Source organism: Eumetopias jubatus, unplaced genomic scaffold (assembly GCF_037043125.1).
Source record: "Eumetopias jubatus isolate StellerSeaLion01/CBP00866 unplaced genomic scaffold, mEumJub1_p1.0 scaffold_4, whole genome shotgun sequence".
Classification (NCBI taxonomy): Eukaryota; Metazoa; Chordata; class Mammalia; order Carnivora; family Otariidae; genus Eumetopias; species Eumetopias jubatus.
In genome coordinates, this window is record NW_028274810.1 from 90,533,483 (window position 1) to 90,560,633 (window position 27,151).

General features: G+C 58.4%; 1 protein-coding gene across 2 annotated transcripts in view; it reads right to left on the reverse strand.

Moving 5' to 3' along the window:
* EPHA8 (EPH receptor A8) overlaps nucleotides 1-24,326 on the reverse strand; it is a 33,693-nt gene extending 9,367 nt beyond the window's left edge. Inside the window, exons 1-6 of one of the 2 annotated variants that reach the window (XM_088023033.1) lie at nucleotides 24,270-24,326; nucleotides 23,367-23,373; nucleotides 18,356-18,420; nucleotides 11,933-12,596; nucleotides 4,654-4,809; nucleotides 2,151-2,486 (exon numbers count right to left, since the gene is read on the reverse strand). In XM_088023033.1, coding sequence (XP_087879159.1) covers nucleotides 2,151-2,486; nucleotides 4,654-4,809; nucleotides 11,933-12,530 — 1,090 coding nt within the window. In that variant the 5' untranslated portion in view covers nucleotides 12,531-12,596; nucleotides 18,356-18,420; nucleotides 23,367-23,373; nucleotides 24,270-24,326. Of the gene's footprint in view, nucleotides 1-2,150; nucleotides 2,487-4,653; nucleotides 4,810-11,932; nucleotides 12,597-18,355; nucleotides 18,421-23,366; nucleotides 23,374-23,869; nucleotides 23,964-24,269 lie in introns of those variants that run through there. The other variant, XM_028090836.2, reaches the window with a different exon arrangement.
* Between the last annotated feature and the right edge of the window lie 2,825 nt (nucleotides 24,327-27,151).

Sequence of the window (27,151 nt, forward strand, 5' to 3'; positions counted from 1 at the left end):
AGACAGCAACATGGGGCGAGGGGGAGCAGGCTCCTGGGGTTGTCCAGACAACACAGGATGGGGGTGGGGATGTGCTGTGGACTGAACTGTGTCCCCTCCCCAAATTCATACACTGAAGCCCTAACCCCCGACTTGATAGTATTTGTTGTCAGGGCCTTAGGGGGATGATTAGGTGTAGATAGGGTCATGCAGGCGAGGTCCTCGCTGTGGGATTAGTGCCTTTATTAGAAGAGACACTGGACTTCTCTCTTTCTCTGCCTTGTGAGGATACAGCCAGGAGGCAGGAAGAGGGTTCTCACCAGAAACCAAATTGGCCAGCACCTTGATCTTGGACCTCCAGCCTCAAGAACTGTGATCAATACATTTCTGTGGTTTAAGCCCCCAACCTGTGGTATTTTGTTATGGCAGCCTGAGCTCAGAGAGATGGATCGGAAGGAGGCTGAAGCGGAGATGGTCACCTGGAGGGAGGCCCCGTGGGCCTGGCAGGTGGGTGGACGTGGTACAGAGACAGGGAGGGAGAGTCCGGACGACAACGCGCTTTGGGGCTTGAGCGACCCCACGAACAGTGGTGCCGTGTCCTGGGGGAGGGCTGTGGGAGGTGCAGGTCTGGGGGTGCCAGAGGCGGGTCCTTAGGGGAGAGGTCTGGGCTGGTGACAAAATGTCAGCATGACAGTGGGGTTCCTAGCCATGGGCCCTGATAAGGTCACTCAGAAAAGATGGCCCCGCTGAATAGGGATGAGAGGAGGGTCCGGGACAAGCGTGGGGTCCTCCAGCCTTCCGAGGCTGTTTCGAGAAGAGGGGCTGGCAGGGATGGAGAAGGGCAGGGCATGCGGGCAAGACAAAAGTGTTCCACGAGGGAGGAAAGACCGGGGAGAGAAGACCCCACTTCTCTCCCACACCGCGCGTGGCCAGGTGGGGACACTGAGCTTCAGTGGACAGCTGGGGAAATGGGCCTGACTGGAGCTGCCTGAAGAGGCTCACAGAGAGAGGACACAGAGACAGCCACACAGACAGCTCTTTCAGGAAGGTTCCCTGGGAAGAGAACGGGTCTGGTGGCTAGAAGGGAGCGTGCCTTCAAGGGAGGGTTTTTCTCTTCATGATGAATCATACTGATGGTGTCAGAAATGGTGGTGGGCTCTGGACTCCACCTTCCCCCCCGCCAGCCAGCCACCCGCCCCCATCTCCCTGGAGACCAGTGGGCAAGGGCAGGGCCACAAGCACCAGACACACAGGCCTATTCCCACCGTGTCACCAGCCCTGGGGACAAGGCTGGGCACTCTGTGGGTGCCCTACAAACGTTGGTTGGATGAGAGTCCCTTGAGTGGGTGAAGCCCTGGCATCAGAGAGGGGGTGCCCTGGGCTCACAGTTGGGAGGCCCCTTTCACTTGGGGACGAGACAGACCTGGGTTCGAATCCCAACTCTGCCACTTCCTATGTGGTGACACAGAGCCTTGGTCTCCTCCTCTGTGACATGGTGAGGTTTCTGTTGGGCCAGGGACGGGGTGCGGGCCACAGCAGTCCTAGACGTGTGCTGGGGTGGCTGTTGATGGCGAAGCTGCCGTGGTGGGTTCTTGGGTTGGGCCGTCACTTGACAGGCAGGACCCACGAGAACTGGGCAAGAGAGGGGCTCCAGGGGCTGAACTCAGCCCAACAACTGGCTAGGAACCCAGAGATAAACGGCTGTTGTCCAAACCAGTGCAACTAAATCCATCCCAGGGGCAGCAGTGGCAGGTGTTCTGGAAAATGATAAGCGGAGTGATTTTATTTTTTAATGACATTTATGGAGCATGTACCTTGGGCCAGGTGCCGGGCTAAGCATTTTCATTTCTCTCACTTAAGCTTCATCCTAGTACCCGAGGCAGGTACTATTATTCCCATTGTACCAGGGAAGAAACAGAGGCAGAGAGAAAGTTCTGGAACCTATGAATGCCGGGCCAGCCTGTCTCTGACCTGGTTGGCTTCCTCCCACCTACAGGATATGTTCTACTCTTCTAAGGGCGTGGAGAGCCTGGAGCTCCGAGTCCTGGGGAGGAAGGCAGGGCCAGGAGAGACAGGCCCCCGCCCGGAAGGCCACAGCGAACCCGTGATAGCACTCGATCGTACCAGGGCCAAGAGCCGGGGCAGCTGCGGGACAGAGCCTCTCCGCCTACCTGCCTGGTTCGTGGTGATGTTGACGACAGCCGCCCGGCGGGGTTCGGGGCTCAGGTCAGACACACCGTTGACGGCCTCGATCCAGAAGGAGTAGTTCATGTGGGCTAGCAGGTTGGCCACCATCAGACTGGCCCGCACCAGGCTTGTCTGCTGCGGCACGAAGCGAGGGCCGCTCCCGCAGGTCTCGCAGTGGCCCAACGCCCAAGGGCAGCGGCGGCACACCGCGTTGTAGGTGATGTCGTTGCGGCCGCCAGGGTCCAGGGGAGGGGCCCATTCCAGGGTCACGGATGTCCCGTTCACACTGGAGATGAGATTCACCGGTGCCGAGGGTGGCCCTGGGGAGCAGAGAGTGACTGGTGGCAGCAGAGGGCAGTTATCTGGGCTGGTCCAGCCCCAAACCCCCATCAGGCCAGGGGAGGGCTGGGACTCCCCCATGATATTTTGGGGGGTCCACAGGGGTAAGGTCATGGCCTTCTCCAGCCTCTGAGAGCTCCCTAACGGCAGAGGTAGCATCAGACTGGACCACAGTGTCCAGTCTGTGCCCAGAAAGCTAAGCCCTTGGCCCTCACCATCCCACTGCTGGACCACAGGGATCCCGGGTTTGTGTTTCCGAGTTTCCATCCAGAACAGGGTGAGAGACTGAAAACCCTGGGGGGGGGGGTGCCCACAGCAGCCACCCTGGGTGTGAAAGGCCCCTGCCATTTGCAATCCGCACTCCACTCCTTAACCCCCGTACTGGGTTTACTGTGCACGTCACTGAGTACTGCTGTGGAGTGCAGGGCGCCGGGAAGCCCAGCAGGGTCTCTGCAGCATGGTGAGCCCAGCCCCACGAGACCCCCAGTCTGGGCAGTGCAGAGATTCTGGAGAGCTGGGGCTGGGGGCTGGGGTAGGCTCCTGGGGTTGGGGATTTGAGTCTGGAGGACATGGGAGGCTGTGGGGCCCCTGGGACTTAGCATTTCCGTTCTCAGCATCCCAGGCAGGGACTCTTAGATCGTAAGAAAATAGAAGAGAAGAATCTCAGAATCAGAGAGAATCATAGACTCTGAAGGCTATGGAATACTAAAAGCCTAGTCTTCTGCAGTCTTAAGATTTGTAGAACCTGAGGGCACGGAATTGTGGATTTGGAGGAAAACTGGAGTCTGGCTCGCTGAGTACGAGTATCCATGACCTAGAGCGGGGCTCACGTTGCCTGCAAAGCCCACAGTAGTCACCATGTCACTCAGCCATCCTTTCTGCCCTGGCAGATCCCACATGGGGTAAATGCATGGGTCTGGACAGAAGAGGGGAGGGAGGGAGACAGAGTGTGTGTGTGTGTGTGTGTGTGTGTGTGTGTGTGTGTGTGTGTGTGTGTGTGTGTGTGTGTGTGTGTGTGTGTATGCGCGCGCACGCGCACACACACACACTCTCACCTGCTATGTAGTACAGGGAGCCTGGGGGCTCAGCGTGATGGAGGTGGGGGGACAGGGAGGTTGGGGAGTGAGGCTGGGATGGACTGGGGGGCAGAACCAGTCAGAACCGTGTGAAGCGCCCGTCACCCCACCCCAAGAGACCAGGGTTGGCAGATGGGGTGGGCTGAGCTGGGATGGGAGTGTGAGAGGCCCCTTCAGGCCCGGAGAGGCGGCGATGAAGGGGCCCCGTGAGCAGAATGCCGAGACGGTCACGCAGCCCGGCAGGCACGTGCCAGAGCCCCTCGGAGTCCCCTCAGGTACACAGGGTGTGAGCACACGCGAGCACACTTCTCCAGGCACACACGCCTCCCCTGCAGGGCCAGCTGTGCACACGCGGAACCCACAAGGCACATTCAATCAAGCTCTACGGGACTCGGAGCTCCAGGGACCCAGAGGTGCACACACACCCCTAACAATCCTTTACACACACACGGGCACAAGACTCTGACGTTCACACTCGAGAGCCTATGCACACTACGCAGGCAACTTCTATAGGAGCAGCTGCCGACACATATGCACGTGTCACCCTCACTGCAGGTGTCCCAGGGCACAGACAGAAGCCGACACACGCATGCCCTCATCCAAGCAGGCAGCCGTGCATATTCCTGATACACACCCATGCATGCACACGCCCCACACACTAAGGCAGCTCTGAACGGTCCATCAGGGATGACAGCGCTCGGGGGCCTCCTCTGGCTTGCCCACCCCCCAGCTCCCAGGACATCAGTATCACTGCCGGGTCAGGAGATGACCAAAGCCTCCTCTCATCTGCCCTCTGAAGCAGAGAGGAAAGACAGGGAAGGAAGGAAAGATGTCCCTGGAGAGGTGACAGGTGATATAGGACAGGAGGTAGGGATCCCCTCCCAGAGAGGTCAAGGCCACCCCTGAGGAGTCAGAGTTAGGGTCACCCCCCCAACCCTATATTGGCCCCTGGTCCAAGACAGCCACCTGTCCCTGCCTCACCCCCGGAGCACTGGTTCTCTGGAGTCCTGGGAGCACGGGGTCCTGGCCCGGTCTTGGTCTCCAGGATTCTGGGGCTCAGGGCGGTACTCACGGGTGCAGGCTGCAGATGGTGGGTCCAGGGCTGCGCGGTAGTAGCTGAGGTCACAGCGGCAGGCCTGGGCAGCGGGGGCTGCAGAGTGGCTGTGGGGAGGGCAGCGGGCGCAGAGCTGGTCCCCAGGGGCTGACTTGTAGAAGCCCAGCTCACAGGCTGCAGGGGACAAGGCAGGTTCAGAGGAGTCAGCCGGGCCACCCTGGCCAGCCCCGGGACAGCTCTCACTCTGACCCAGGCCTTCCAGCGGGATCTCCCAAGGGACATGGGTGCAGACCCTGAGCATCACCCGGTCCCACCCTCATTGGCAGATGGAGGGACTGAAGCACAGAGAGGGCCTGTGACTTACACAGGTTTGCACAGCTAGCAGGGGCAGAGCTGAGGCAAGTCCCAGCCCCGAAGTCGGCCCAGGAAAGAGCCTCTTCAAACCAGAGTCACGTCTCCTCCAGGGGCCCTTCCTGCCCAGGCCTGTCTCCAGCCTGAATCTATTTGTCCATCACAGGACCCCGGTCCCTGAGTGAGACCCTGCCTCAGATGTGGGGGTCAAGAGGCTAAGCACCCAAGGGTTGTGACTTGGGGAGGAACGAAAGCTGGAAGGGAATGGGGTGGATGGCAATGTGACCGGATAAGAGACCCAGGTGATAAGACCCCCATAAAAGTACAGATTCCAGGCCCCACCACGGCCACCTGGTTAGAAGAGCCAGGCGTGGGGCCTGGGACTCTGTTTTCCAAGCTCCCGAAGCAACGACTACCCAGAATCTCAGGTTCCCACCCCTCCCAGAGCCTGCGTCACTGTCACCGTGACAGGGACACACCTGTCCTGTATGTGACCCTCTCCCTCGCTTCTGCCACATCTGCATCATCTCTCACCTGGATGTCCCGGCCTCCAGCCTTGCCTCCCCAGCCCCGCCTGCCGGCCTGACTGCCGTTCATTCAAGCAGCATTCGTGAGCGCCTACTCTGTGCCAGGCACTGATCCGGGCGCCAGAGGCACAGCCGTGAACAAGATCGACACGGTCTCTGCCCTCAGGGAGTCAGCCTCTTTGAGGGAGAGACATACAGTAAATGAGGATGTGATCACCTCCAGGAAGGAAATAAAGTGGGTGATGTGGCAAAGGGTGAGTGCTGGGAGGAGTTACCTTCCTGGAGAAGGAAATGATATTTAAGTCTTGTCTAAAGAATAAGAACAAGTCAGCCTTGCAGGGAGTGGAGACTTTCTAGGTTGAGGAGCTCCCTAAAATGACACGTGGATCCATCACTGCACGTTCAAACCCTCACGGGCTCCCCAGGGCCTGAACAGCAATGCCTGGCATTTGAAGCCCTCCTGCAGCCTCCTCCAGTGTCACGGCTCCCTCCCCACCTGCAGGCCAAACCAAAGGACTGGCCATTCCCCACATCCAGCAGTTTGCTTCCTGCCTCAGGGCCTTTGCATGTACCGTGCCTTCTTCCTGGGATGGCTTATCCCTTTGGTCAACCTGTTGAACTCTTTCAAGATTCATTTTAATTGTCCCTTTGAATGAAGCCTTTCTCCACACCTACACACACACACACACACGTACAGAGAGGCCACCGCTCCCTGCCCTACTTCTGCAGCCCCTGCTCAGGACCACCACCTATCACACTACGGCTATACTGTTTTATCTGTATGTCTGACTCGCCTCCTAAACCAGAGGTGTTTGTGGGCAGCTCCTTGTGAAAAAGGGCAGAGTTGCCTTATTCATCTCAACGTTCCTAGTGTCTGCCTCATAGCAAAAGTTGTCAGCCCTTGTAGGGGTTTTCAAAGTGAGCTAATCCTGCCATTACCTGCTCTGGACAGAGAGCGAGCCCGGGAGTTCAGGAGGACTGAATGCCACCCAGCCAGGTGGCTCCCGGCTGCACCATGGACCTGACCTCCTTTGCAACAGGGACCACTGGGAAGTTTATGGGATTTCTATCCATTAAGTCCCGTTCTGGAAAACTTGGTGCTTGAGAGAAGCTTCACTTGAAAAGACGTCATGTCGTTTAAAAAAAAAAAATCTCTTTATTATAATAGCTAAAATCAAGTTGATTTGTAAAATTCTCCCAGCTCGAGAGAAAACCTGGAACCAGGAGGAATGACTGCCCTCACGTTTGCTTCACAGACTCAGAGGCCGCAGAGCGGACGGGGCCTACAGGCTAAAGAGCTGAAGGAACTGTGCCTCCGCTTTGAGACTTCTTCCCTCCCACCTGGAGAGACCCCAAGAGGTCTCGGGCCTGACAGGGGGCTGGGAGCTTGGGGGTGTAGGGCTCCAAGCTGACACACTATGATCTCACCTCCTCCTCCCAGAAGCCCCCCCCCCAGCCCCGGGAGACAGAGTCCTGGGGCAAGCGGAAGAGCCTTCCTCGGGGCCCAGGAATCGGGCTTTGCACTTCATCAGCAAATATTTGTTCAACCCGTTGTCGAGCTGAATGATAGTAATCCTCGTTGTCATGATCAGATCCAGGTCGATTAGCATTTCAGGGACCGTTTGCTCATTCTGCCCTGCATTTATTCCTTCCCCCAAATTTACTGAGCTGCTACTATGGAGCCGAGATAAGCAAGAGCTGGTCCCACTTTCAAGGAGCTGTCTGGGCCGTGACAGGCACACAGAAAACATGTGGTGACATCTTGGTGCGATTTGTGGCATGAAGGAAGCGTGGCGAGATGGCCCAAAGTTCCTGAGTCCCTACCGGCCAGAATTCATCTTGTTCTTGTCAGTTAAGAGCAGAAACTCGGGAGCAGGCTGCCTGGGTTCCTCTTCTGGTCTGACCCCTTCACCTAGGCTATGGGACTTTGGGCAGGTTGTTGGGCCTCAGTTTCTTCATCTGTAAAATGGGGATAATAATAGGACCCACCTCCTAGGGCTATTGCCAGGGTGACCTGAGTGCATGTGAACTCACACCAGGACCATGCCTGGCACTCAGTCACAATGCTGTGTGGTGGCGATAATACATCTCTTTTGGAGTACCTTGCCCAAGGCTCCCTGTTGAGCCAGAAGGCAAACCCAGGTGGGGAGCCTCTGGGGCCTGGGCCTTTCCCCCACCAGCCTCTCAACACGCGTCCAGGGCTTAGAGATGGCCCGGCCTTCCTGCCGCTCGCCAGTGGGTGGTTCTCACACGCCCTGCAAATACCCATATGGCTATAACGTGTCAAAGCCAGATTAATCTGCACAATGAAAATAAAATAATCTTTAATAAGAATACTAATCACCAGGCCTCGGGGAGCCCAGAGACCTGGAGGCAGAGCTGGGAATTAATGGCTGAGACAGATGGAGCAGCTCTGGGCTGGGGCCCGGCCCTGCCCGCTGACCCAGGGCGCTTCCGGAGCCCACGTGCCCGGTGAGTGGGCCGAGCGCCAGGCGGGGCCACTGCCCCTGCCGAGGGCACATTGCCCAGGCCGCCCGCCCGGCTGGCAGCTGCCTGTGGCCCTACCACCTCTCCCCGCGCCCCCGCCAGGAGCCTGAGACTTGACAAATAAGGTGTCTGCCGGTGGATGACCAAAGGAAATTAATTCTAAATCAGATTTTAAACACCGTCAGGAAGGCAAAAGAGCTCGGCGCTCACGCTCCCCCTCTGAAGCGAGACTCTCTGATATTTATAGAAAAATGATTAGGGCCTCCGAGGGTGGTTTGTATTCTGCGTCCAGGTGACGGGAAGGACGGCAAGCAGGGCTACAGCCTCGGCGCTGCAGCTCTGTTGGGTGGTGTTCGGAGAGGTCTTTCCCCTGCCCGGACTTGGGGGGTGGGGACTGCGGCCAGCTGTGGGGACAGGTCACGGGGCCTGGCACTGTCGTGAGGGGGGCACTCTGGTTGGGAGATGTGGGACCCAATCGCCCACTCCTAGCAGTGTGCCCTTGGGCCAGTCACTTCAGCTCTCCGGGCCCCCACTTCCCCACTGGTAAACGGGACAGGCTCCCCATGGCTCTGACTTCCTTCTGCGGGTCTCTGAGGCCTGAGGGCAGCCCAGGTAAGGCCTCACAGAGCCCTATGACTGGCTTGGTCCCTTCTGGGCGCCACTGTCTTCTCTGTGAAATCAAGTGCTCCCTGGCCACGTATGTGCAGAGCTTTGAGGGTGAAAGCAGGGGGAAGGGGACGTGCAGGCTGGGAGAGTGGCCGTCACCGTGTGGGCTGGTCCCTGCCGCAGGCCTCAGGCTCCGGATCCCCTCCTTTTGCTAGAAGGAAGGCGGTGGGATCAGGCTGGGCAAGCCGGGACCCCAGAGCCCAGCCCTTCCTCTTCAACTGTTTGCTCAGAGACAACTGCCTGACGGAGAAGGCCAGGGGGACCCACCGTCCTCAGGGTGCCCCTCTCAGGTTGGTCGGTGGCAGAGGGGAGCTGCAGCTTTGAGAGGACAACTCACGTAGCCCAGAAAGGCATCCCACTCTGTTCCCAGCTCCTGCCTGGCCCCCAATCTCACCATTCTCGGGCTACCCACCCAAAGAGGGGTGGGGTCAGGGGCCCCTGGCAGGGCCGCCGGCCGGAGCCTCCCGTTGGAGGGGCTCAGTGTCAGACCCATGCTGCTTCTTCCAAGGAGGTTACACAGACAATCCAGAAACCCACTCAGGGGAGTGAGAAAAGTCTCTCCTCGTGCAACTTGCCACTGGCATTCTGTCCCCAAACCTCTCTGCTTCCAGTGCATTAGGAATTAATATTTTTTATAAAACCTGTAATTATCCTGCAACTGGCATAATTATGTTGCATTGTGATTTAAATGTAAAATTCAAAATATGCTGCAATTTCCTAACCCCGCATTAGCATTTCTTTATTGTTTTTTATTAATACACCAGCAGGGCCAGGCAATGGGAATGGCCTTGGCCTCTCCCAGCCCTGGGAAGGTCCCGCTGCTTGGGACTTGGGAGCTTTTACCAGGAGTCCTGCCCTTGACTTGCTGTGGGGCCTGGGGCAAGACACATTCCCTCTCTGGGCTCCACTTCCCACCCCTGTCAAACAAGGGGGCTGGAGCAGGACCCGAGACCTCTGACCCCACCGTCAGGAGGAGCAGTCTCCCTCCCAAGGTAAGGGTGTCCCACTGCACGCTGGACAGACAAATGGCTCACTCGCGCTTGCTGGCTAAACCCAGAGTTGCCGTCAGTCGCTGACCTTGAGCAGGGATCCACTGACCAGCTGGCCTGATTATTATGGCCTATGCTGTACTAGTTAGAACTGTTCTATTACCCCAGGGAGGGGGGAAGCGGGGTTTGGCAGAGGGCTCTGTGGACAGAGGAAGCCGTTCAGGGCTCTGGAGGGAGCCAGCCTGGGATCAGAGCCCTACTCTGTGATTTAGGTTGAAGGACTCAGTTTGTCGCATCTGTAAGATGGGGATATGCTACCTAGCTTAGAGGACTTTTGTAAGCATGAGAAGGTGTGTGAACTTCCTGAGCGCAGGGACTCCCTGTGCCTAAATTCCCATGCCTGGGACACACCAGATGCTCAACAGAATGAGTAACTGCCGTGACAAGGAGAAAGTGCTTATTAATGTGCCTCGTACACGGCAAACACTCAAAAATTGTTGAGGGACCTTATTGTCCCCATCAGGAGGGGGTGCTGGAAGCCAGCTCTGGTGGGGAGAGCAGTCAGGCTGGGCCAGAGATAGGCTAAATGCCTACACGTGGCTCCCAGCAAGACAGACCCGACTCAGGTCCCAGCTCCACCTCTCACCAGCTGTGAGGCCTACGCAGTGACGCTACCTCTTGAGCCTCAGTTTCCCCATTGGTAAAATGGATCTGTAACACCTGCCTTGCTTCAGTGAACAAATGAGTTGATGCGTGAGCCTCCCTTTGTGAGCTGCAAAGGCACTGGGGATGTTGGTTATCATCCAGCAGGGAGCTGAGAAGTGCAGCTTCTCACTGTGATGGGAACCAGAAGAGGCTGGAAGCCTGGGAGCCTGACAAATGAGGCACAGGGGCAGAACAAGTCCAGAAACAGGCGAACGTCACAGAAGGTGCTTTGGGAGTTAGGGTCCCCGAGAGGTGAAGGCTCCTAGCGGTTGGGAGCGTGAAGGACTTCTTATGTTTGAAACCAGAGAGCCCCAGAGAGGGGCTGGAAGGGGTCTGGTGGCTGGATGGAGTATCCTGATCCCAGAGAACTACCTTGAGCACCACCCGAAATTCTCGGCCTGTGCCCTGCTCTGTCCTGTGAGCACCAAGGGGTCTTTCCTGCCTGCTTGGGGCTGAGGGATGGGCCCCATCCCAGGTCCTATCTGGGGCCAGGCCCCAGCCTCTCTGATCCCCGCCTAGGAACATCTTCCCCCACCCCAGGAGACCAGGGGTCCCAACAGCAGGCTTCACTATGCTCTGAGTGGCTGAGCAGCCATGTGTCCAGCCCCCCAGGGAAGCCACGGAAGGGCAGAGGGCAACCAGCTGAGGCACCAGCTGTCTGTCCAACCAACTCTCACAGTGTCCCCGGTGCTTGGGATACCCCGCTACACCACATAGTGCAAGTGTGACACACACACGCAGCCTGAGGTCTGGGCCCTGCTCCTGGTCTCTGGCATGGGAACCCGAGCAGCACACTGATGGGAACAGGTGCCATGCTGTTCCATCCTCGGCCTTCCTCTTCTCAAGGACCTTGGCTGTCTTCTCCCACAGGTCCCAGGGTAAGATCCCCCCAGACCCAGGCAGGCTGCTTCAGGTGGCCCAGGGACACACCTAGACAGGGCTCCCCAGGTATCCCTGCCTGCGCACCTTCCCAGGGGCCCCATGCTGCCCTCCTACACCCAGGGACTGCTGCCATTTCCCTCCACTCAAGTTCGGTGCTTTTGAGCATGGACTCCGGAGCCAGACCTCTGGGTTCAAATCACAGCTCTGCCGCTTCCTAGCTGTGTGCCCCTGGGCAAGTTGCTTTGCCTCTCTGTGCCTCAGTTTCATCTATAAAGCCAGGATAACAGTAGCTTCTATTTCATAGGGTAGCTCTGAGGACTAAATGAGTTAATATGTGAAAAGTGCCTACAACGATGCCTGACCTAAGTCAGCTCACAGTATTGTCCCCTCACTCAGCTGGACACCCAATCCGGCAGGTGTCCTCGGAGGTACGTCTCCACAACAGCCACAGAGCCTAGCCCCCGGCTGTAGTGTGTCTCCCTGTCTTCTCCCTCCCCTGCTCTGCACACGCACACGCACGCACCGCCTGGTGTATTTGCTGACACGGAAACACTGGAGGGTCACCCCTCTTCCCAGATGCTGCTGCCCCCCCCCCCGACGCATGCTGCCCGCAATGCCCCCCCACAGCCGGGCAGCCCCCTCCCGGGCTGAGCCCCGGGCCCGCTGGCCGCCCCCGCGCGGCGCGCTCACCCTCACAGGCATCCCGCCGCTCCTCGTAGCCGGCGCTGCACACGCACTTGCCGATGGGCACCAGCCACTCGCCCTCGGCGCTGCAGTACATCTTGGGCGTGTCCCGCTCCTCCGAGTGCCGCACGCACTGGCCCCGCACCTCCACCAGCGAGGACGAGTCGGCACCCGTCACCGCCTCCGAGAAGGCAGCCAGGTTGCGCACCATAGTGGGGCACTTCTTGTAATAGATGCGGAGAGACAGGATGGCGAGGCACGCGCCGATGTCCTGGAAGGCCAGGTAGAAGCCGCGCTTGCTGAGGGGGCCCACGCCGCGCACCTCCGTGTTGAGCTTGAGGCGCCGCACGCCCAGGTCGGCACCCGTGAAACTCTCGTCGGCTGCGATGGTGTCGATTTTGAGGAACTGGCTTTCTTGTGTGCTGGCGCCCAGGTCACGGTCCGACTCCAGGTAGTAGAGGTTGAAGGTCTCCTTACAGGTGCCCAGCACGCCAGGCATGCTGTTGCAGTCGCGCAGGGTGAACTTGATCTCGGCGTAGACGCGCCGGGCGCCGTCGCGGGGCACCCAGCTCGTGCGTAGCCAGTTGTTCTGGTTGGGGCTCATGACGTTGCACACCTGGTACGTGTGGATGGGCTGGAAGGACTCGTCCACCTCGTTGATGGAGTCCCACTGCAGGCAGAGAGAGCACAGCGCTGAAATGAGCATGAGCACCTCGCCCTGTCCTGCCAGTCACCCCTGCCACATGCGCACGGGGCCAGGGGCATCCCTGGGAGGAAGACCGAATGTTCTCTGCCCTTGAGTTGCTGACCTTCTACTGGACCACAACTGTGAGATGTGATCCCACAGGTGCCCCATCCTTCCGAGAAAATGTTATTTGCTGCAGTTTATTGATGAGGAAATAGGTGCAAGCCCCATGTCTGAGGTCACCCAGCTGGTGAGTGGTGGAGCCAGGACTGGAATTGATGCCAAAGCTACAAAACCCAACCTTGTGTCTATATGGTGGCTCCAAACACTCCCAGGGTGGGAGGTTGGGGGGTGGGGTCAACTTTGCTTGGGTAAGTCAGGGAGCCCATGGGTCCAGTTTTCGTATCAGTTGCCAGAGGGATCTTTCTAATGCGTGGACCTGACTATGCCTCAAATCCTTCAGCAAGGAAGTACCAGTGGGACCCTTGAATGTGGTGGCTTCTGTGCCAGGTGCTGGCCAGATATCAGTGATTCAGAAATAAATCAGACAGGATCAACAGAGTGAAAGGCAATCCAAAGAACGGGGAAAACATACCTGCAAATCATGTGTCTGATAAGGGATTAATATCCAGAATATATAAAGAACTCCTACAACTCAACAACAAAAAACCCGAACAGCCCAGGTGGAAAATCGGCAAAAGACTTGAATAGACATTTTCCCAAAGAAGATATACAGATGGTTAAATAGTCCACAGAAAGATGCTCACCGTCACTCATCATTAGGGAAATACAAATCAAAACCACAATGAGAGGCCATTTCACACTCACAAGGATGATTATCTAAACAATAGGAAATAACAGATGTTGGGGAGGATGTGGAGAAACTGGAACGCTTGTGCCTTGTTGGTGGGAGTGTAAAATGGTGCAGCTGCTGTGGAAACCAGAGGGGAGGTTCCTCAGAAAGTTAAAAACAGACCTACCCTGTGACCCAGCAATTCCACTTCTGGGCATATATGCAAAAGAACTGAAAGCAGGGTCTCAAACAGATACGTATACACTCAAGTTCACAGCAGCATTATTCGAGGTAGCCAAAAGGTAGAAACAACCCAAATGTGTCCATCGTTGGATGGCTGGATAAACAAAACACGGTGTATCCAAACAATGGGACAGTAGTCAGCCTTAAAAGGGAAGGAAATTCAGATGCATGCTACCACACGGGTGAACCTTGAGGACGTTACGCAAAGTGAAATAAGCCAGTTGTGAAAGAACAAATATCGTATGATTCTGCTTAAATGAGGTCCTTAGAGCCACAGAAACAGAGAATGGAATGGTGGTGGCCAGGGGCTGGGGGACTGGGGAATGGTAAGCTGGTATTTCATGGGGACAGAGCTTCAGTTTGGGAAGATGAAAAGAGGTTCTGGAGATGGACAGTGGTGACGGTCACACAACACAGTGAATATACTTAATGTCACTGAACTATAGACTTAAAAAGCGGTTACGATGGTAAATGTTATATGCATTTTACCACAACTTTTTTTAAAAAGAAAGGAACACTCCAGAAATGCTCCCTCCCCTTGAGCACCTCACAGTCCAACAGACAAGGTGGTGGAGGGCTCCATGCCAAAGCGGGTGGGCATCTAAGGGATCGTGGAAACTTCCTGTAGGCTAAAGCAGGAAGCTCTTGCACGGATGGGAGGGAAGAACCCCCGAGAGGCCTGGAAGAATAAGCAATGTTCAGCGAGCACCAGATAGCCCAGATTGGCTGCAAAGGATTCACGTGCAAGACCCAGTGCTGAGAAATGGGCCAGGAGTTAGAGGTCAAGACCTCTTGGTCTCTAACCTGCTGTGTGACCTTGAGCAAGTCGCTCTTCCTCTCTGGGCCCTAGCTTCCTCGACTGCAGAATGCTGGTTGGCCAGGAGCAGTCACAGTGGGCTGAGTTCCGTGGACTCCCGAGAGCCCTGAGGAGGGGCTGGAGGCTAAGAGCAGATGGAGGGGATGGGCTCTGGGTCCCTGCCTTGGGTTGGCCCGAGATGCAATGCCTTGCTCTTCTCTCTTCGGCCTCTATGCGCAACCGTCCTTGAACTAGAGATTCTATTGCTTAAGGGGGATGGGGGAGGTAAAAACCACTCTTCGTGATGTTCTGAGAACCTGGGGGTTTCTGAGTGACCCGCAAGTGCTGAAGTGGGGACCACGGGGTCTCAAGTCTTTCCCATCTGAGGAAAGCCCCTCCATCTCATCTCGTCTTGGCCAGCATGTGGTCTCAACCCTCGGTGTCCACATCTGTAAAATGGGGCTCAGACAGGCCCACCTCAGTGAGGCTTGAGAGGATGAAAGGAGTAGCGGGCTGCCAAGCGCTTGGCTTGGGCCTGGCACAGCAGGGCACCAGCGGAACGGGACTGCCATGATGCCGACCTGGCATCTTCCCAGCCCACCTGTGCCTGCCTCCAGGGACCCCAGCGCAAGAGGTCCAGGGTGTGCCAGCCTCACCTAAAAGCTTATGCCTCCTACACCCCCAACTCCCACAGGAACCCCCCGTACCCCACGCTGTAGCCAGGGCCTCTGGGCAGTGCTGTGCCACATCTGGGGTTAAAGTCATTGTCACAGTTAATGGAGCACCAAAGAGCCAACCAGCTGCCCCCATCTGTTTCCTGCCAGGGACCTGGATAAATTCATCAGCTCCCTCTGAGTCTGCTCCAGCCGCTCCACCAGTGCCAATGGCCTGGCCTTGCCCTGCCAGCCCCGGAGGCTGCTGCAGATGCCCAGAGTGGCACGAATTCCTGGAGGCTGGTGCAAGGATGGAATGAGCCCTGTTCTCCACCTGGGCAAACCTCCCCACCCCGCCCCCCCCCCGAGCCCCTGCGCCCTCCTCCTCCAACCCCTGCCATTGCTCTGCAGCTCTGTCCTCTGTCTGGAACAGAATGCCCTGCCCCAGCTGTGCAGCCCTGGGGATCTCCCCTCCCCTCTCTGAAGTGTGAAATGGGCCAGCTGATGCCTGCCCCTTCCCCCTACTCCAGGGGGTGCTGAGGGTCAGGGGGGACAACAGAATGTGCCTCTCAGCTAAGGCAGCGCTGGTTAGCACCCGTTAATTCACCAGAAGCGACGAGCAGGTCCCAGCATGTGGAAGGAGGCGCACGGCCTGATGAAGAGCCTGGGTCCTGGGGCCAGAAGTCCCCCGACCTTAGCAGAGTTGCCTAACCTCTCAGAGCTTCGGGTTTCTCACCAGGAAAATGTCCCTTTAGTGCATCCTCATGGATGACAAGTGCACGGAGCAGGCTCTGTGCTCATTCCCGTGTTATAAACGGGGAGGTGAAGGCCAGGGAAGTGACTTGCCTGGGTCACACTGATCAGAGGCAGCAGAGTACCGGCTCATCCAGACCCAGCAGCACCCTTGGCCTTTAAGCTGTGAGGCCTTGGCTGACAATCCCATCACTCTGCTGATGCTGGACACAGCCCTGGATGGCCCTTGCTTCCAGGCTGTTTCAAGAGCTTTCAGAATCAGAGGAACCTCACGGAGCCTCAAGGCCCATGTCCACAGGCTCCCTAGCCAGCTGGGCAGGAGAATTGCCTGGAAAGCTTATGAAACCAAAGATTCCCAGGCACCTCCCCAGACCCCCGGGACACGGGGCCCTGTATGCCTCACTTGCTAGCCTGGAACAGGTTCAAGGTCTAGAGTCTGGGAACCAGGGATCTCACCCAGCCTTCTTTCCCCTCCAGGCAAGCCCAATCTCCAGCCCCCATAAAGATGGAAGGTGGTCCCCGGCTCAGCAGACAATGCTGGAGGGCCTCCCACCCTCTCACGATGAGGACATAGACCAAAGAGAAGATCGGGGACCCAACAGAGGCTCTAGGCCCAAGCGATTGGAGTTTGAGTCCATCCTTTGAAAACTGTCTGATGGTGGGCAAGCTATTCCTTGCTGCTCTGAGCCTCAGCTTCCTCATCTGTGAAATGGGGTGGCTGTGCCTACTCACTCACAGGATTGGTCGTGGGGATTAAATGAGATCATGTCTGTGAACTGTTCAGAGCTGTGTGAATATACGTTATTTGTTCTAACTCCCAAACAGGATAAGGTAACTCTGAGCCATGCTTCATGGCACCTTGCGAGCAAAAGAACCTTAGATTTGCAGCACAGTCAGTGAAAACACAAGTCCAGCCATGCTCCCCACCTGCTTAAAACCCTTACAATTCCTTGTAAGGAACTCTAAAAACCAAGTCCTAAGTTCTGAGGAGGACCTGGGGCCAGGCCCACTCCTTCCTAGCTGCTGGGTCTCGGGGGAAAAGCTGACCCAGCCATCGGCCAGGCGGTCACCTCCTCAAGGCTCAGCCCCCTGCCACTGGCAGAGCTGGCTCACTTTCTCAAGCCCTTTCACACCCTGCTCACCCCTGGGAGACAGCCACCTGGGGCACACACAGAGGAGAAATTCACAGGGAGAAACTGAGGCCCAGGGAGGTAAAGACACCTCAAGGACCCAGCCTTTGCCCTTAGGCAGGGCTAAGCTGCTCAGGCAGAAAGGAGTTCCCTCCTGGCTCTTGGGCCCATGTGGCCTGCTGTGAAGCTTCCTGAAGCCTGGTACATGGGGGCTAATGACAGTGGACTCGGCTTCCTGCTCCAGAGGGAGGGGAAGGGGGGCTCCAGCCTGCCCCCAGCCAGCCACAAATGGCCCGGATGAAAAGTGAAGAAATACTCCCACTCCCTTCACACATAGTCACTCTTGATGTCATTGTCACCATCATTATTAATATTATTACCCCTGTCTCCAGAGCCGTGGAAACCAGCGAGAGAAGTCACGTGTACGTGACACGCCTGCGTCTGTGATGGGGGGGTGCATTTCTGAGCACGCCTGCAGGAGGAAATGTCTGTGACACAGAACCCTAACACACACTAATGACAATGACAGTGACAGTATATTCAGTAAGGGCTCACCAGGTGCCAGGCACAGCGCCAAGACCAGGTGTCACCTCCCCTCAGCCTGACAGCAAAGCCCACGAGGTCATCACATGCTCATCCCTTGCCACAGATGGGGAGCTGAGACTCAGGGAGTGAGGTGGTGACCACCAGGGCCATCCCGCTTGTCAGTGGCAGAATCGGGCCTCCGCCAGGCTCATGGATCCTCCCCCTGCCCCCAGGTCTGGATAAGAGAAGCGGAGGGTCAGGCAGTGCAGCTTTGTCTCTGGATGTCCTGGGGTTACCACGCCCACTCCCCAGGAGGATGGGACCCATGGAGACCTGATGGGCTCAGCCCTGGGTCACCATGGAGGCCAGAGGGGCCTGGGGGCTTGGCTACACCTGCTGGCAGGTGCCGCCCAGATGCTCTAGGGAACAGAGTAACAGGGGCCCGGGCAGCTCCTGGTGAAGGCAGGGCATGAGGGAGGGGACCAATCCCGAAGGGGTGAAAGGCCCGGCTGGAGCCCATCGTGAATCTGTAGGCCCAGAACACAGACATAAGGATCCCACACCTAGGGCCTTAGACTTAAGAATTGGGAGCCCAGCACCAGGGTTGGTTCTGTAATCCCAGGGGTCTGCATGAAGAAAGGAAGGAAGGTAGGAGGTAGGAAGACAGGAAGAAAGGGACGGAGGGAGGGAAGGAATCAGCAGCTCTGTTTCTAACTGCTGTGTGGCCTTGGGTAAGTCCCTTCACCTCTCTGGGCCTCTGCTTCCTTTTGCTCTATCTGATGGTAAGAGCATGAGTCACAGGCTTTCTCTGCTCACAGAGGATGATGCTGGCCCCACGGCTGGTCACCTACCCCGTGAGCCGGATACGTGAGCCAGCCCCAGTCTCCGTGAATGGTGGACGTGTCCAGCAAGTTCACTGTAAAACAGGAGAGGAGAGAGCATCAGAGCCTAGGACACGCCTCCCCAGTCCCACAGCGCAGCCCAACCTGGCCACACTGGTCTGCTCTCAGCCCCGAACACGCCAGCTCCACGCCTCACTTCCCCTCTCCTCTGGGGCCCGGGTCAAGTTGTCCCTCTTGCCTGAGACCATCCTCCACCACCTCGGCCCACATGTGACCTTCCAAACCCCCCCGGAACACAAGCTGCCCCAAGCACGGGGCTTCCCTGGTTGGTGATGCAGTGGGATGGCTAAGAGATGGCCTGAGGAGTCCAGCAGGCCCGGGCCACATTCCCAGCCCTGCCACGTTGGGGCTGTGTGTCCCTGAACAAGTCCCTGCCCCTCCCTGAGGCTCAGTCTCCTCCTGTGACAAATGGGCATGACGGTGGCTCCTGTTTTGCACACAGCCTCATCCTCGTCTCATTCATGGGACATGATGGCTTTCCCAAAAGCACCCAGCAAGGTTGGCACCGTGAGGTCATACCCCCTGCAGGAGGACAAGTCCCAGCTTTGCGATCACCAGTGTCCCGCAGGAGATGCCTGGCACCTACTGCATCCTCTGAACACATCTGAGGTGGGGGGACCTGGAGCAGTAAGAACTGCCTCCCGGCCCCCACTGTGTGCTGAGCTCTGTGAGGGGCGCTTTAGACGTCTCACCCCTGACCTGCACGACGACAGCCGCCGCGAGGTGGTGACTCTCGTCTCCATTTGGCCAATGAAGACCCTGGGCCTCGGGGACATTTGGGAATGTGCTCAGAGCCGCCCCGGGGTAGCCGGCAGGCCTGGTGTTCAGAACACCCGGGAGGCGACCACAGCCGGCGCCGCGAGCCCCGGCAGCCTGAGGCCAGGAAGCAGAACCTGTGAGCAAGTCACCATGGCTGGGAAGGAGCGCTGGCCCGAAATGCAAGTCTATTCCAAGCCAGACCCCCAAAGGGGACCCCGCGAAGTCTCAATAACACAATGGAGAAGGCCTTGTCTTTGGAGCCAGACACGGCTGGGCTCAGATCGCAGTGCGGCTACATAGTAGCAGTTGACCTTGGCTTCTCTGACCCTGTTTCCTCATCTGTAAAATGGGGATAATAACACCTAGAGAGTAAACTGTAAAGCCTGGAGTCGCTGCCTTATTGGAGCTAATTCCCTTTCCCAAAGTCCTGCCCCCTCCTGCCTCTCTCCTTATACCTCAGACCTACCCACTCACTTTAAGGTGATGAAGGTGTGCTCAACTGTTAAGAAATCGGGGTTTGAGTCTCGACTGCTGTGTGTCCTCCGGGGAGTCCCTTCACCTCTCTGGGCCCCTGCTCCCTTTGATCTATCTGGTGATGGGAATATGAGAGGGCTCTTGGTTCCACGTTCCCAATGCCTCCTGTTTCACGCTGTCTTCCACATACCCCCTCTCCCAGCCTGCAATCACGGGCTGCCACCTAGGCTGGCTGGGGCAGGTTCCAGAGGGTTAACACTGCTGGGGCCCTCCTGGAACTTTTCTGCAGGGAGGCTGGGTGTCTTTCTGCCTGAAATTTGCATGGCTCTGCGCCTGCCCCTCAAAGATGGAGACAAGTGTCTTCAGGAAACGTTGGAGTGAGGATGCTCTTATTTGCTGATTTTCTCCCTCCTCTCACCCTCCCACCCCATTGTCAGGGGCCCCGGAGGGGAGGCCAGCTGGAGAGAGCTTGCAGAACCAGGGGAGGGGCCTCTGCCCTCTTCCCTGGGTCCCCAGGGGTCAGGTGGGATCAGGGGATGGAACCAGTGTCCACAGAAGGACCTCCCCTCCCCAGCCGGCCCCACGCCAGGGGTGCAGGCAGAGAAGCCTTCCCGCCTCCCTCCCTCCCTCTCAGGCAATGGAGAGAAAACTGGGTCAGGCAAGCTCTCTCCTCCTGCCGGCTGGTGGGAGGGGGAGGGGGCCGCACTGCAGTTTCCCCCAGACCAGCAGAGCCTCATGGGGGGGGGATGAGGACAGGGGGCCGGTGGGCTCCCCCATTCCAACCCACATCCCAGATGTGGTCTCAGAGCTGGAGGGCCCACTCTCCAGTCCCCTGAACACAGCTCAGTCCTGCCCCTACCCCCCGGGGCAGTCAGCATAAATGTCCACCACTTAGACTCCTCCCCGCGGGAGCACCATGACTCATGACTGGTGGGGCAGCTGCCTGCAGACCCCACTTTCCAGGCCCTTCCCACCCCGGGAGACCTCACCACATTTGCAGCTGATTCTTGATCAGCCAGCCAGGGGGCTCAGATAATCCAAAGATAAGTCAAAAGTCGATTCTATTAGATTCGGGAAGAGCTATAGGATTCTAGGGCTGCCTGTTCCAACTCCTTCCAGACACTTCCCTGTCCCTGCCCTCCTCTCCTCTCCCTTCTTCCCTACCTCACATGCCCTCCCATGGGGGGCCGAGGAGGAGACCCAGAATGCCCGTCACAGGAAGCTCCGGGCCCACAGGAGACTGCTTCAGGGCTAGAGACAAGCCCCGCATGAGGCCCACTCCTCCTGCATCCCCTTGGAAATGCAAACCTTTCTGCTCACCCGGCCTGGGCTCTCTCCCCCTCTTGCACGGCTGGCCTGTAGGTCTGTGTGCCATCCGTGAAGTCCGTTCAACTCTCTGGGCCCATCTCACCGTTTGCCAACGGGAGGACTGGACTCATGGTCTCTCAGGACCTTCATGAAGCAAATCATTTAACCCCTCTGTGCTCAGTTTCCTCATCTGCAAGATGTCTGTAGGCATCCTTCTCGGGCCTACCCGCCTGGGCTGTTCTGGGAGATCAAACGGGTCCCTCTCCTGCTCTGAGAAGCACAGATAATTCCTAAGCTTTTCCTGTTCCACTGTGGAAAGCATTATGCGATTTCTTTTTTTTCTCCAGCACCGTCACCTTCCCCCATTCCATTTCGCTGAGACTAATACTTAAATTGATTTACATTCCCTGAGGACGCAGTGCATGATGGTGAGGCTAGAGAATTCCGGTGGCCAGGGGATGTCAGCCAGGATGTGAACGCCTCGGCGATCACCCCAAAGTGGTGGATAATCCTCACCAGAGAGTGATAAGGGGCTATGAGCCTGGTGGGGCTTGGGGGGCATCTCTGCAGGTATGGAGCCCCTCTCCTGTCCTATGAGGGACGTGGCACGGGCGCACATGACCAGGCTGGGGCACTGCTACTTTTCGGGAGCCCAGCTAGGAGCAGACACCCCTCCCTGAGCACCCACAGTCTCCCTGGCCAAACCTGGCACTGCACCAGCCCAGGAACGATACTGGGAGGGACTCCTGTCCTTCAGGAGGGAGGGCTGGCCTTTGTGGAACCTCCGCCCCAGGCTATCCAGCCTGCATGGTCCACCCCTGCCCCGCTGTGGGTCCTCTGCCGCACTGGCTGGACAGGCGAGGACTGGCCCTTGGACAATGCCTCCCTCGGCCCTGGACAAAGACATCCCTGCTTGCCTCTTTTTGTGGACCTTGCCTCTTCCCCAACTGCTGTGCCCTCCCCCCCGGACATGTCCTCTCTCTCTCAGGCCAATGGCCTGTCTTCTGCAGGTGAGCCTGCTCTAAGTCACCTCCCCAGGGGGATCTGGGGTGTGCCAGTCTGCCATTCTGGAAGGTGCCGCCTCCTTCCTAGAGGAGTTGAGGGTGTACTATCCAAAGCCCAGAGCCTCAATGTGGACCCCACAGCAACCTGCTGGTAAGAAACTGTCCCCTTCCCCCAACCCAAACCTGGGAGCCCCCAGGCCCTTGAGCCCCAGTCCTGCCCTCTTCTCTACTCACCGGGCCCCCACCTCAATTCTTTTCCGGTATCCCAGGAACCTGCGCCCGCTCACCAGCCACCCCAGCTGGCTCTGCTCTGCCTGCCGCCTCACCTCAGCTCTCAGCTCCCCTGCCCTAGTCCTTCTCCCACTGGAGACTATGAGTTCATCTATGCGTGCATTTATTATGTGCACGTGCATTTCCGTGGGCATGAATGCAAGCTTGGGAGTCTTCTTATATATGTAGTATCTGCCCATGGCTGTGCATATTCTCCTGTGCATGCCTCCGTACACATATGTGTGTGCACATGCGTGTCTGCGCACATGTATCCCGGCCGCACTTCTGTGTGTCTAACTGTAGGCGTTCACATGATGTTGGAGGTGGGGAGCTGTCCAGGCATGTGAGTCTCTACAGGCCTGGGTCTGTGTGTGTAAATCCTGATGGGAGTCCCTGTGTGCATGTGTGCTTTTGGGGACGGCTGTATCTCTGAGCTGTTCGTGCATGAGGGGGTGGATCTTCGGTGTAGCTGAGTGTGGATGAGGAACACTGGGTCTGGAGCTCCCTCGTGTGTGGAGGAAGTTCATTCTGCCAGGGCAAGAACACAGCTCTGGACCCAGGACACCAGCCTCTGGATCCTGCCCAGAGCACAACGTTGGGCCTCCTCTGGGCTGAGCTGTAGGAGCAAAGGAGATCCTGGGGGATAGGAGGTGAGGTGCAGAACAGAACCCAGGGCTGCATCCCGGGCTGGACCTGGACTTCAGTGGGGCTAACTGTGTGTGTGCGCGCACATGTGTGTGCACGTGTGCAGATGTGAGGCCCTGGGTGTTGAGGAACCCTGATGGGTGTCTCTTCCCAGCTTTCCTTGTTCCCTCCCACCGCCAGGAGGTCACCTCCCAGACCTTTTTTTTTGTCCTGACTGCTCAGCCCACACTCCTGCTCCTGCCCCCCACCCCTGGGTCCCCTGAGTGACTGGACTGCCCCTGCCTTGCCCCTGGACAAGACTCTGCTCTCCATCCAGGGCCTTGCCGGCCTTAGCCCGTCTGCAACCCCGCCCCACCCCGCCCCTCCCGCAGCGACTTCCCCAGCCGTCCAGCCCTCCCACCTAAGACTCTCACTCCCTGCCCCTCTCTCCGGCTTCCCGCAACCTGCTCCTGCTCTCTGCTCCTCCTTCCTTAGTTCTTGGTCTCCTTTCTCAATGGCACCCCTTCCCTCTTCTTCAGCCTTCTGAACCTCATCTCGCATCCCTGTGTCCCTCTGTTCTCTGTCCTCTGTCCCTGCCACGTCCCCTGGTCCTGTGGCCTCTCTCCTCCATACCTCTTCTCTTGTCTTCTGTCCCCAGCCCTGTTCCCTCATCCCCAGGGTCCACCGCTCAATTCTCCTTCCCCAGCTCCCAATCCCTCGGTCCTATCCTCCCTCCCCGTCCCCCCAGACCCCGGGGGCCTCTGTCCCCCATCCTCAGGCCCTCGGGTCCGGGTTCCTATCCCCCAGTCCTGTCCCCATCTCCATCGCGCTGTCCCTTGACCTCGCGTCTCTCCCGCGGTGCCCCCCCTGCCCCCCCCTCCCAGCCCAGGGATCCCAGCCCCTTGGGCGCTCAGGGTCCAGGGGGAAGGAAGTTGAGCCTCTGGCAGCGGGCGCCGCACCCCGGCCCCTCGGCCGCCCCCGCCCCGCCGCCGCTGCCGCCGCCGCCGCCGCCGCCGCCGCTCACCTTCGCCGCCCGCCGCGGACACGCAGGTGGCCGCCGCCGCCGCGGCCGTGACGACCCAGAGCGCGGGGGGCAGGCGGCCCCGGGCGGGGACCATGGCCGGGCCGGGCGGGCGGGGGCGCCGCGCACCCTCCAGCTCGGCCGCAGCGGGCGGCGCGTCGGCGCGCTCCCCGGCTCTCCCGCACAGCCGGCGGCCGGGCGCACACCCCGGCGCACACGCCGGCACACAGCGCACACGCGGGCACCCGCGCCCGCCGCCGCCGCCGCCGCCGCCGCCGCCCCGGGCGGGGGCCGGCCCGTCACGGCGCCGAGCCAATCAGCACCGAGGCGGGGGTGGGGGTGGGGGACACGGAGCCGCCCCGCGGACACCGGCCCCGCGGATCCCGCCGCCGCACGTGCGCACGCTCGCTCGCACTCACCCGCCCGCACCTTCGGGGGGCGGCGCGCGTCCCGCGTCCGCACGTGGACTCGGAGCCACGGCGCGCCGAGCCGCGCTCAGGACGCCCCCCGCGACGCCCGGACACGCAGAGCACCGGGGGAGTCCCCGCGTGGACACTCACGCACAGGCGAGGCGTCCTCCCGCACACTCACGCTGACACGCATGACCCTCAGACCCACGCGCCCGAAGTGCCTCGCGCGGTGACACACTCGGATGCACCCTCGCTAGTTCCCGCGGCAGAGGCTCAGAGACCAATTCAGAAGCACTTGGGGGTAAAAACTCTCTCCCCTCCCCTCCACAGCCCACTGAGTGGGCATGAAGAAGGCACCCTGAGTTTAGGGAGCGGTAGAGTGCAGTGGTGGGGAGCGCAGGCTCAGGCACCAGAAACGTACAGGATTGTAAATCCTGGCTGTGTGGCCTTGGGCATGTTTCTTAGCCTCTCTGAGCCTCAACTTCCCTATCTGTAAAACAGGAATAACCCTATGTCCTAGGGTTGTCATGAGAATCCTGTTCAAGGACTCAGGTAAGGAAGGGTCCAGCATACTGCCAGGCGCACTGCCAGGTGCCCCGTAATGGCAGCCGCTCCGGATGATGGTGATGATCATTCCCTGCGTTTCCCTCCCCTGACTTCCCCCACCTCAAGTTCCATTCCCAGGAGAAGGGACCTCATCTTGGGAAGGCTACAGGCTGTGTGCAGAGAGCACGGACAGGGATGTGGGGGCTCCCTCCCGGGGCCCTGCCTACCGCCTTCAAGGTCCCTGGGCACCTGGAGGGCCAAGCTGTCCGGGAGGCAGATAAGAGACCTGCAGCTCCTAGGGGGCTGGCCCTCAAGTTGGGACTCTGCCTCTGACTTAGCTGGCACAGACCGTTGCTCAGCTCTCTCCAACTGCACTCCCAGCCCTTGAACTCACCGGGAAGAGCTGGTTGGACCCATGGCTGGAGGTTACATAGAATGATCAAGACCATTTGGGGAGGGCGTTCCAGACCCTGCTTTAGGCGCTTTATAAACTTGCTCTACTTTGAGCCTCACGCAGTCCTGCAGCAGAGGTGCAGCTAAGGAAACTGAAGTGAAGAAAGAGCATCATTCGCCTTACATCACACAGCTGGTTAAATGCTAGAGAGGAGCTCAGATCCAGATCCACTGGACTCTAAAACCCACTTCTTTCCTATGCATCTTTCTTACTTACAGAAAGGGGGGAGATAGCTCAGATTAGGAGCCCTTTGCTAGCACCAACAGCTCAGACCAACTCTCTCAAAGATGAGGTAAGCCCCCTGTTACCAGAGGCATTCAAGCAGACACTAGCTAAAGGCTGTTCAGGGATGCTGTGAAGGGGGTGGGGGTTAGAGGGAGCAGATTGGACTAGACCCGGAGAGGCAAACTCAAATGCCCACATGAGACAGGCGGGCATCCTGATGAAACCCACTAGGGGGGGTCTTCCCCGCTGTAGCTCACATCGCTGTAGGGATGGGCGCCCGATTTCTGTGCTTTCAAGAGAGGTTTTATAGCTGGAATTTTTATGTGCTATCTCCTAATATTTAAAGTTGGCAGCTAATGCAAACATTTTCATAACAATGCATGTGGGCAAGCCTGTGGTGGAGCGGCCACAGCTCCCAGGACTCTAGACCTCCCTGCAGGGCTCCTCAGGTGCAAGAGTTTGTGGCTGGCAACTCGCTCCTGGGGCACTGGGGGAGTGGGCGCGGCGGGACAGAAACCGCACACAGAGTGCAGGTTGCAGTCACCAGCACTCGTGGGCATCGCCTATCCCGGCCAGGGCTCCCAGAAATATTTGTTGATGGGAGGAGGCTTTGCTGGGGGCTGGGGTTCTGCATTTCCAGGTGGAGGTGGAGCCAGCTGAGCCTGGGTTTTGTCTGTATTGCAGTCTTGTGGAGCTGGGGACTCCTTCAAGGACTCCGTAAGCATGAGGGGCGGTTCTCTGTCAGGGGTCTGCTCCATATTCTGAATGCTGTTTAGCGAAATTAGGACTGCATTTCACCGGAGTTCCGCGGGGGTAAGAGCCGCTTGCTTTCAGGCGTCTCCTCGACCCGCAAAACTCCCAGGATGCCCCAGCCCGGTGTGCCCTGTCCCGGTCTCTCCCTCCCACCCTCTCCCCTCCGCCTGTCCTGTGTCAAAAAGTAGCAACTTGCCCACCTGCCAGTGGGAAGAAAGAAGCCATTAGACCCTTCTCCTAAAGAAATGGGTGTCTCAGCAGAGCCTTTGGGAAGATGGTGCCTTCTCTCCTCTCCTGAGTGGTCAGGCAGGCAGGGCAGCAGGGGAGGGCCCCCCCCTCCCGGCAGGGACAAGCCTTCCCCAGCGTCCCTGTCACCATCAGCACATCTCCCAGGCTAGACTCTGCATCCCTTCTCTCATCCAATCCCTGCTTTTTCCCCATTTCAAAGGCAAGGAGAGTGAGATTCGTGAGGACGGAAGGAGGGAATAGGAAGCTCTGTGAGGTGCACAGGTGGGATCTAGAATGGCTGTGGTTAGCTTGTGTCTCCTCCCCGACCGGATTCTGAGCCTCTCAAGGGCAGCAGCCATGAAGGGTCCTGGCTGGGTGCTGCGGGAACGTTTGCTGAGTGAGCGAATGAATGAGCAGCCATCCAAGGGGCCCACGCCTCACTGGCCAAGTGCTTGAGGCCGCTGTTGCCGAAGGCCGTTTCTGGGCTGCAGGACAGCTTGCTTTCTGGAACACTGTGCAGGTGTGCTAGCCAGCCCTGCTAAGTGGGCTTGACCTCAACTCTCTGAGGGGTGAATCTGAACAGTGCTCACCTCACCTTCTCCCACCAGCACGTGGGCCCCTTGGGACCTCACTCCAACGGAACAGGCAAGGTGGGGGGGTAGTGGGGAG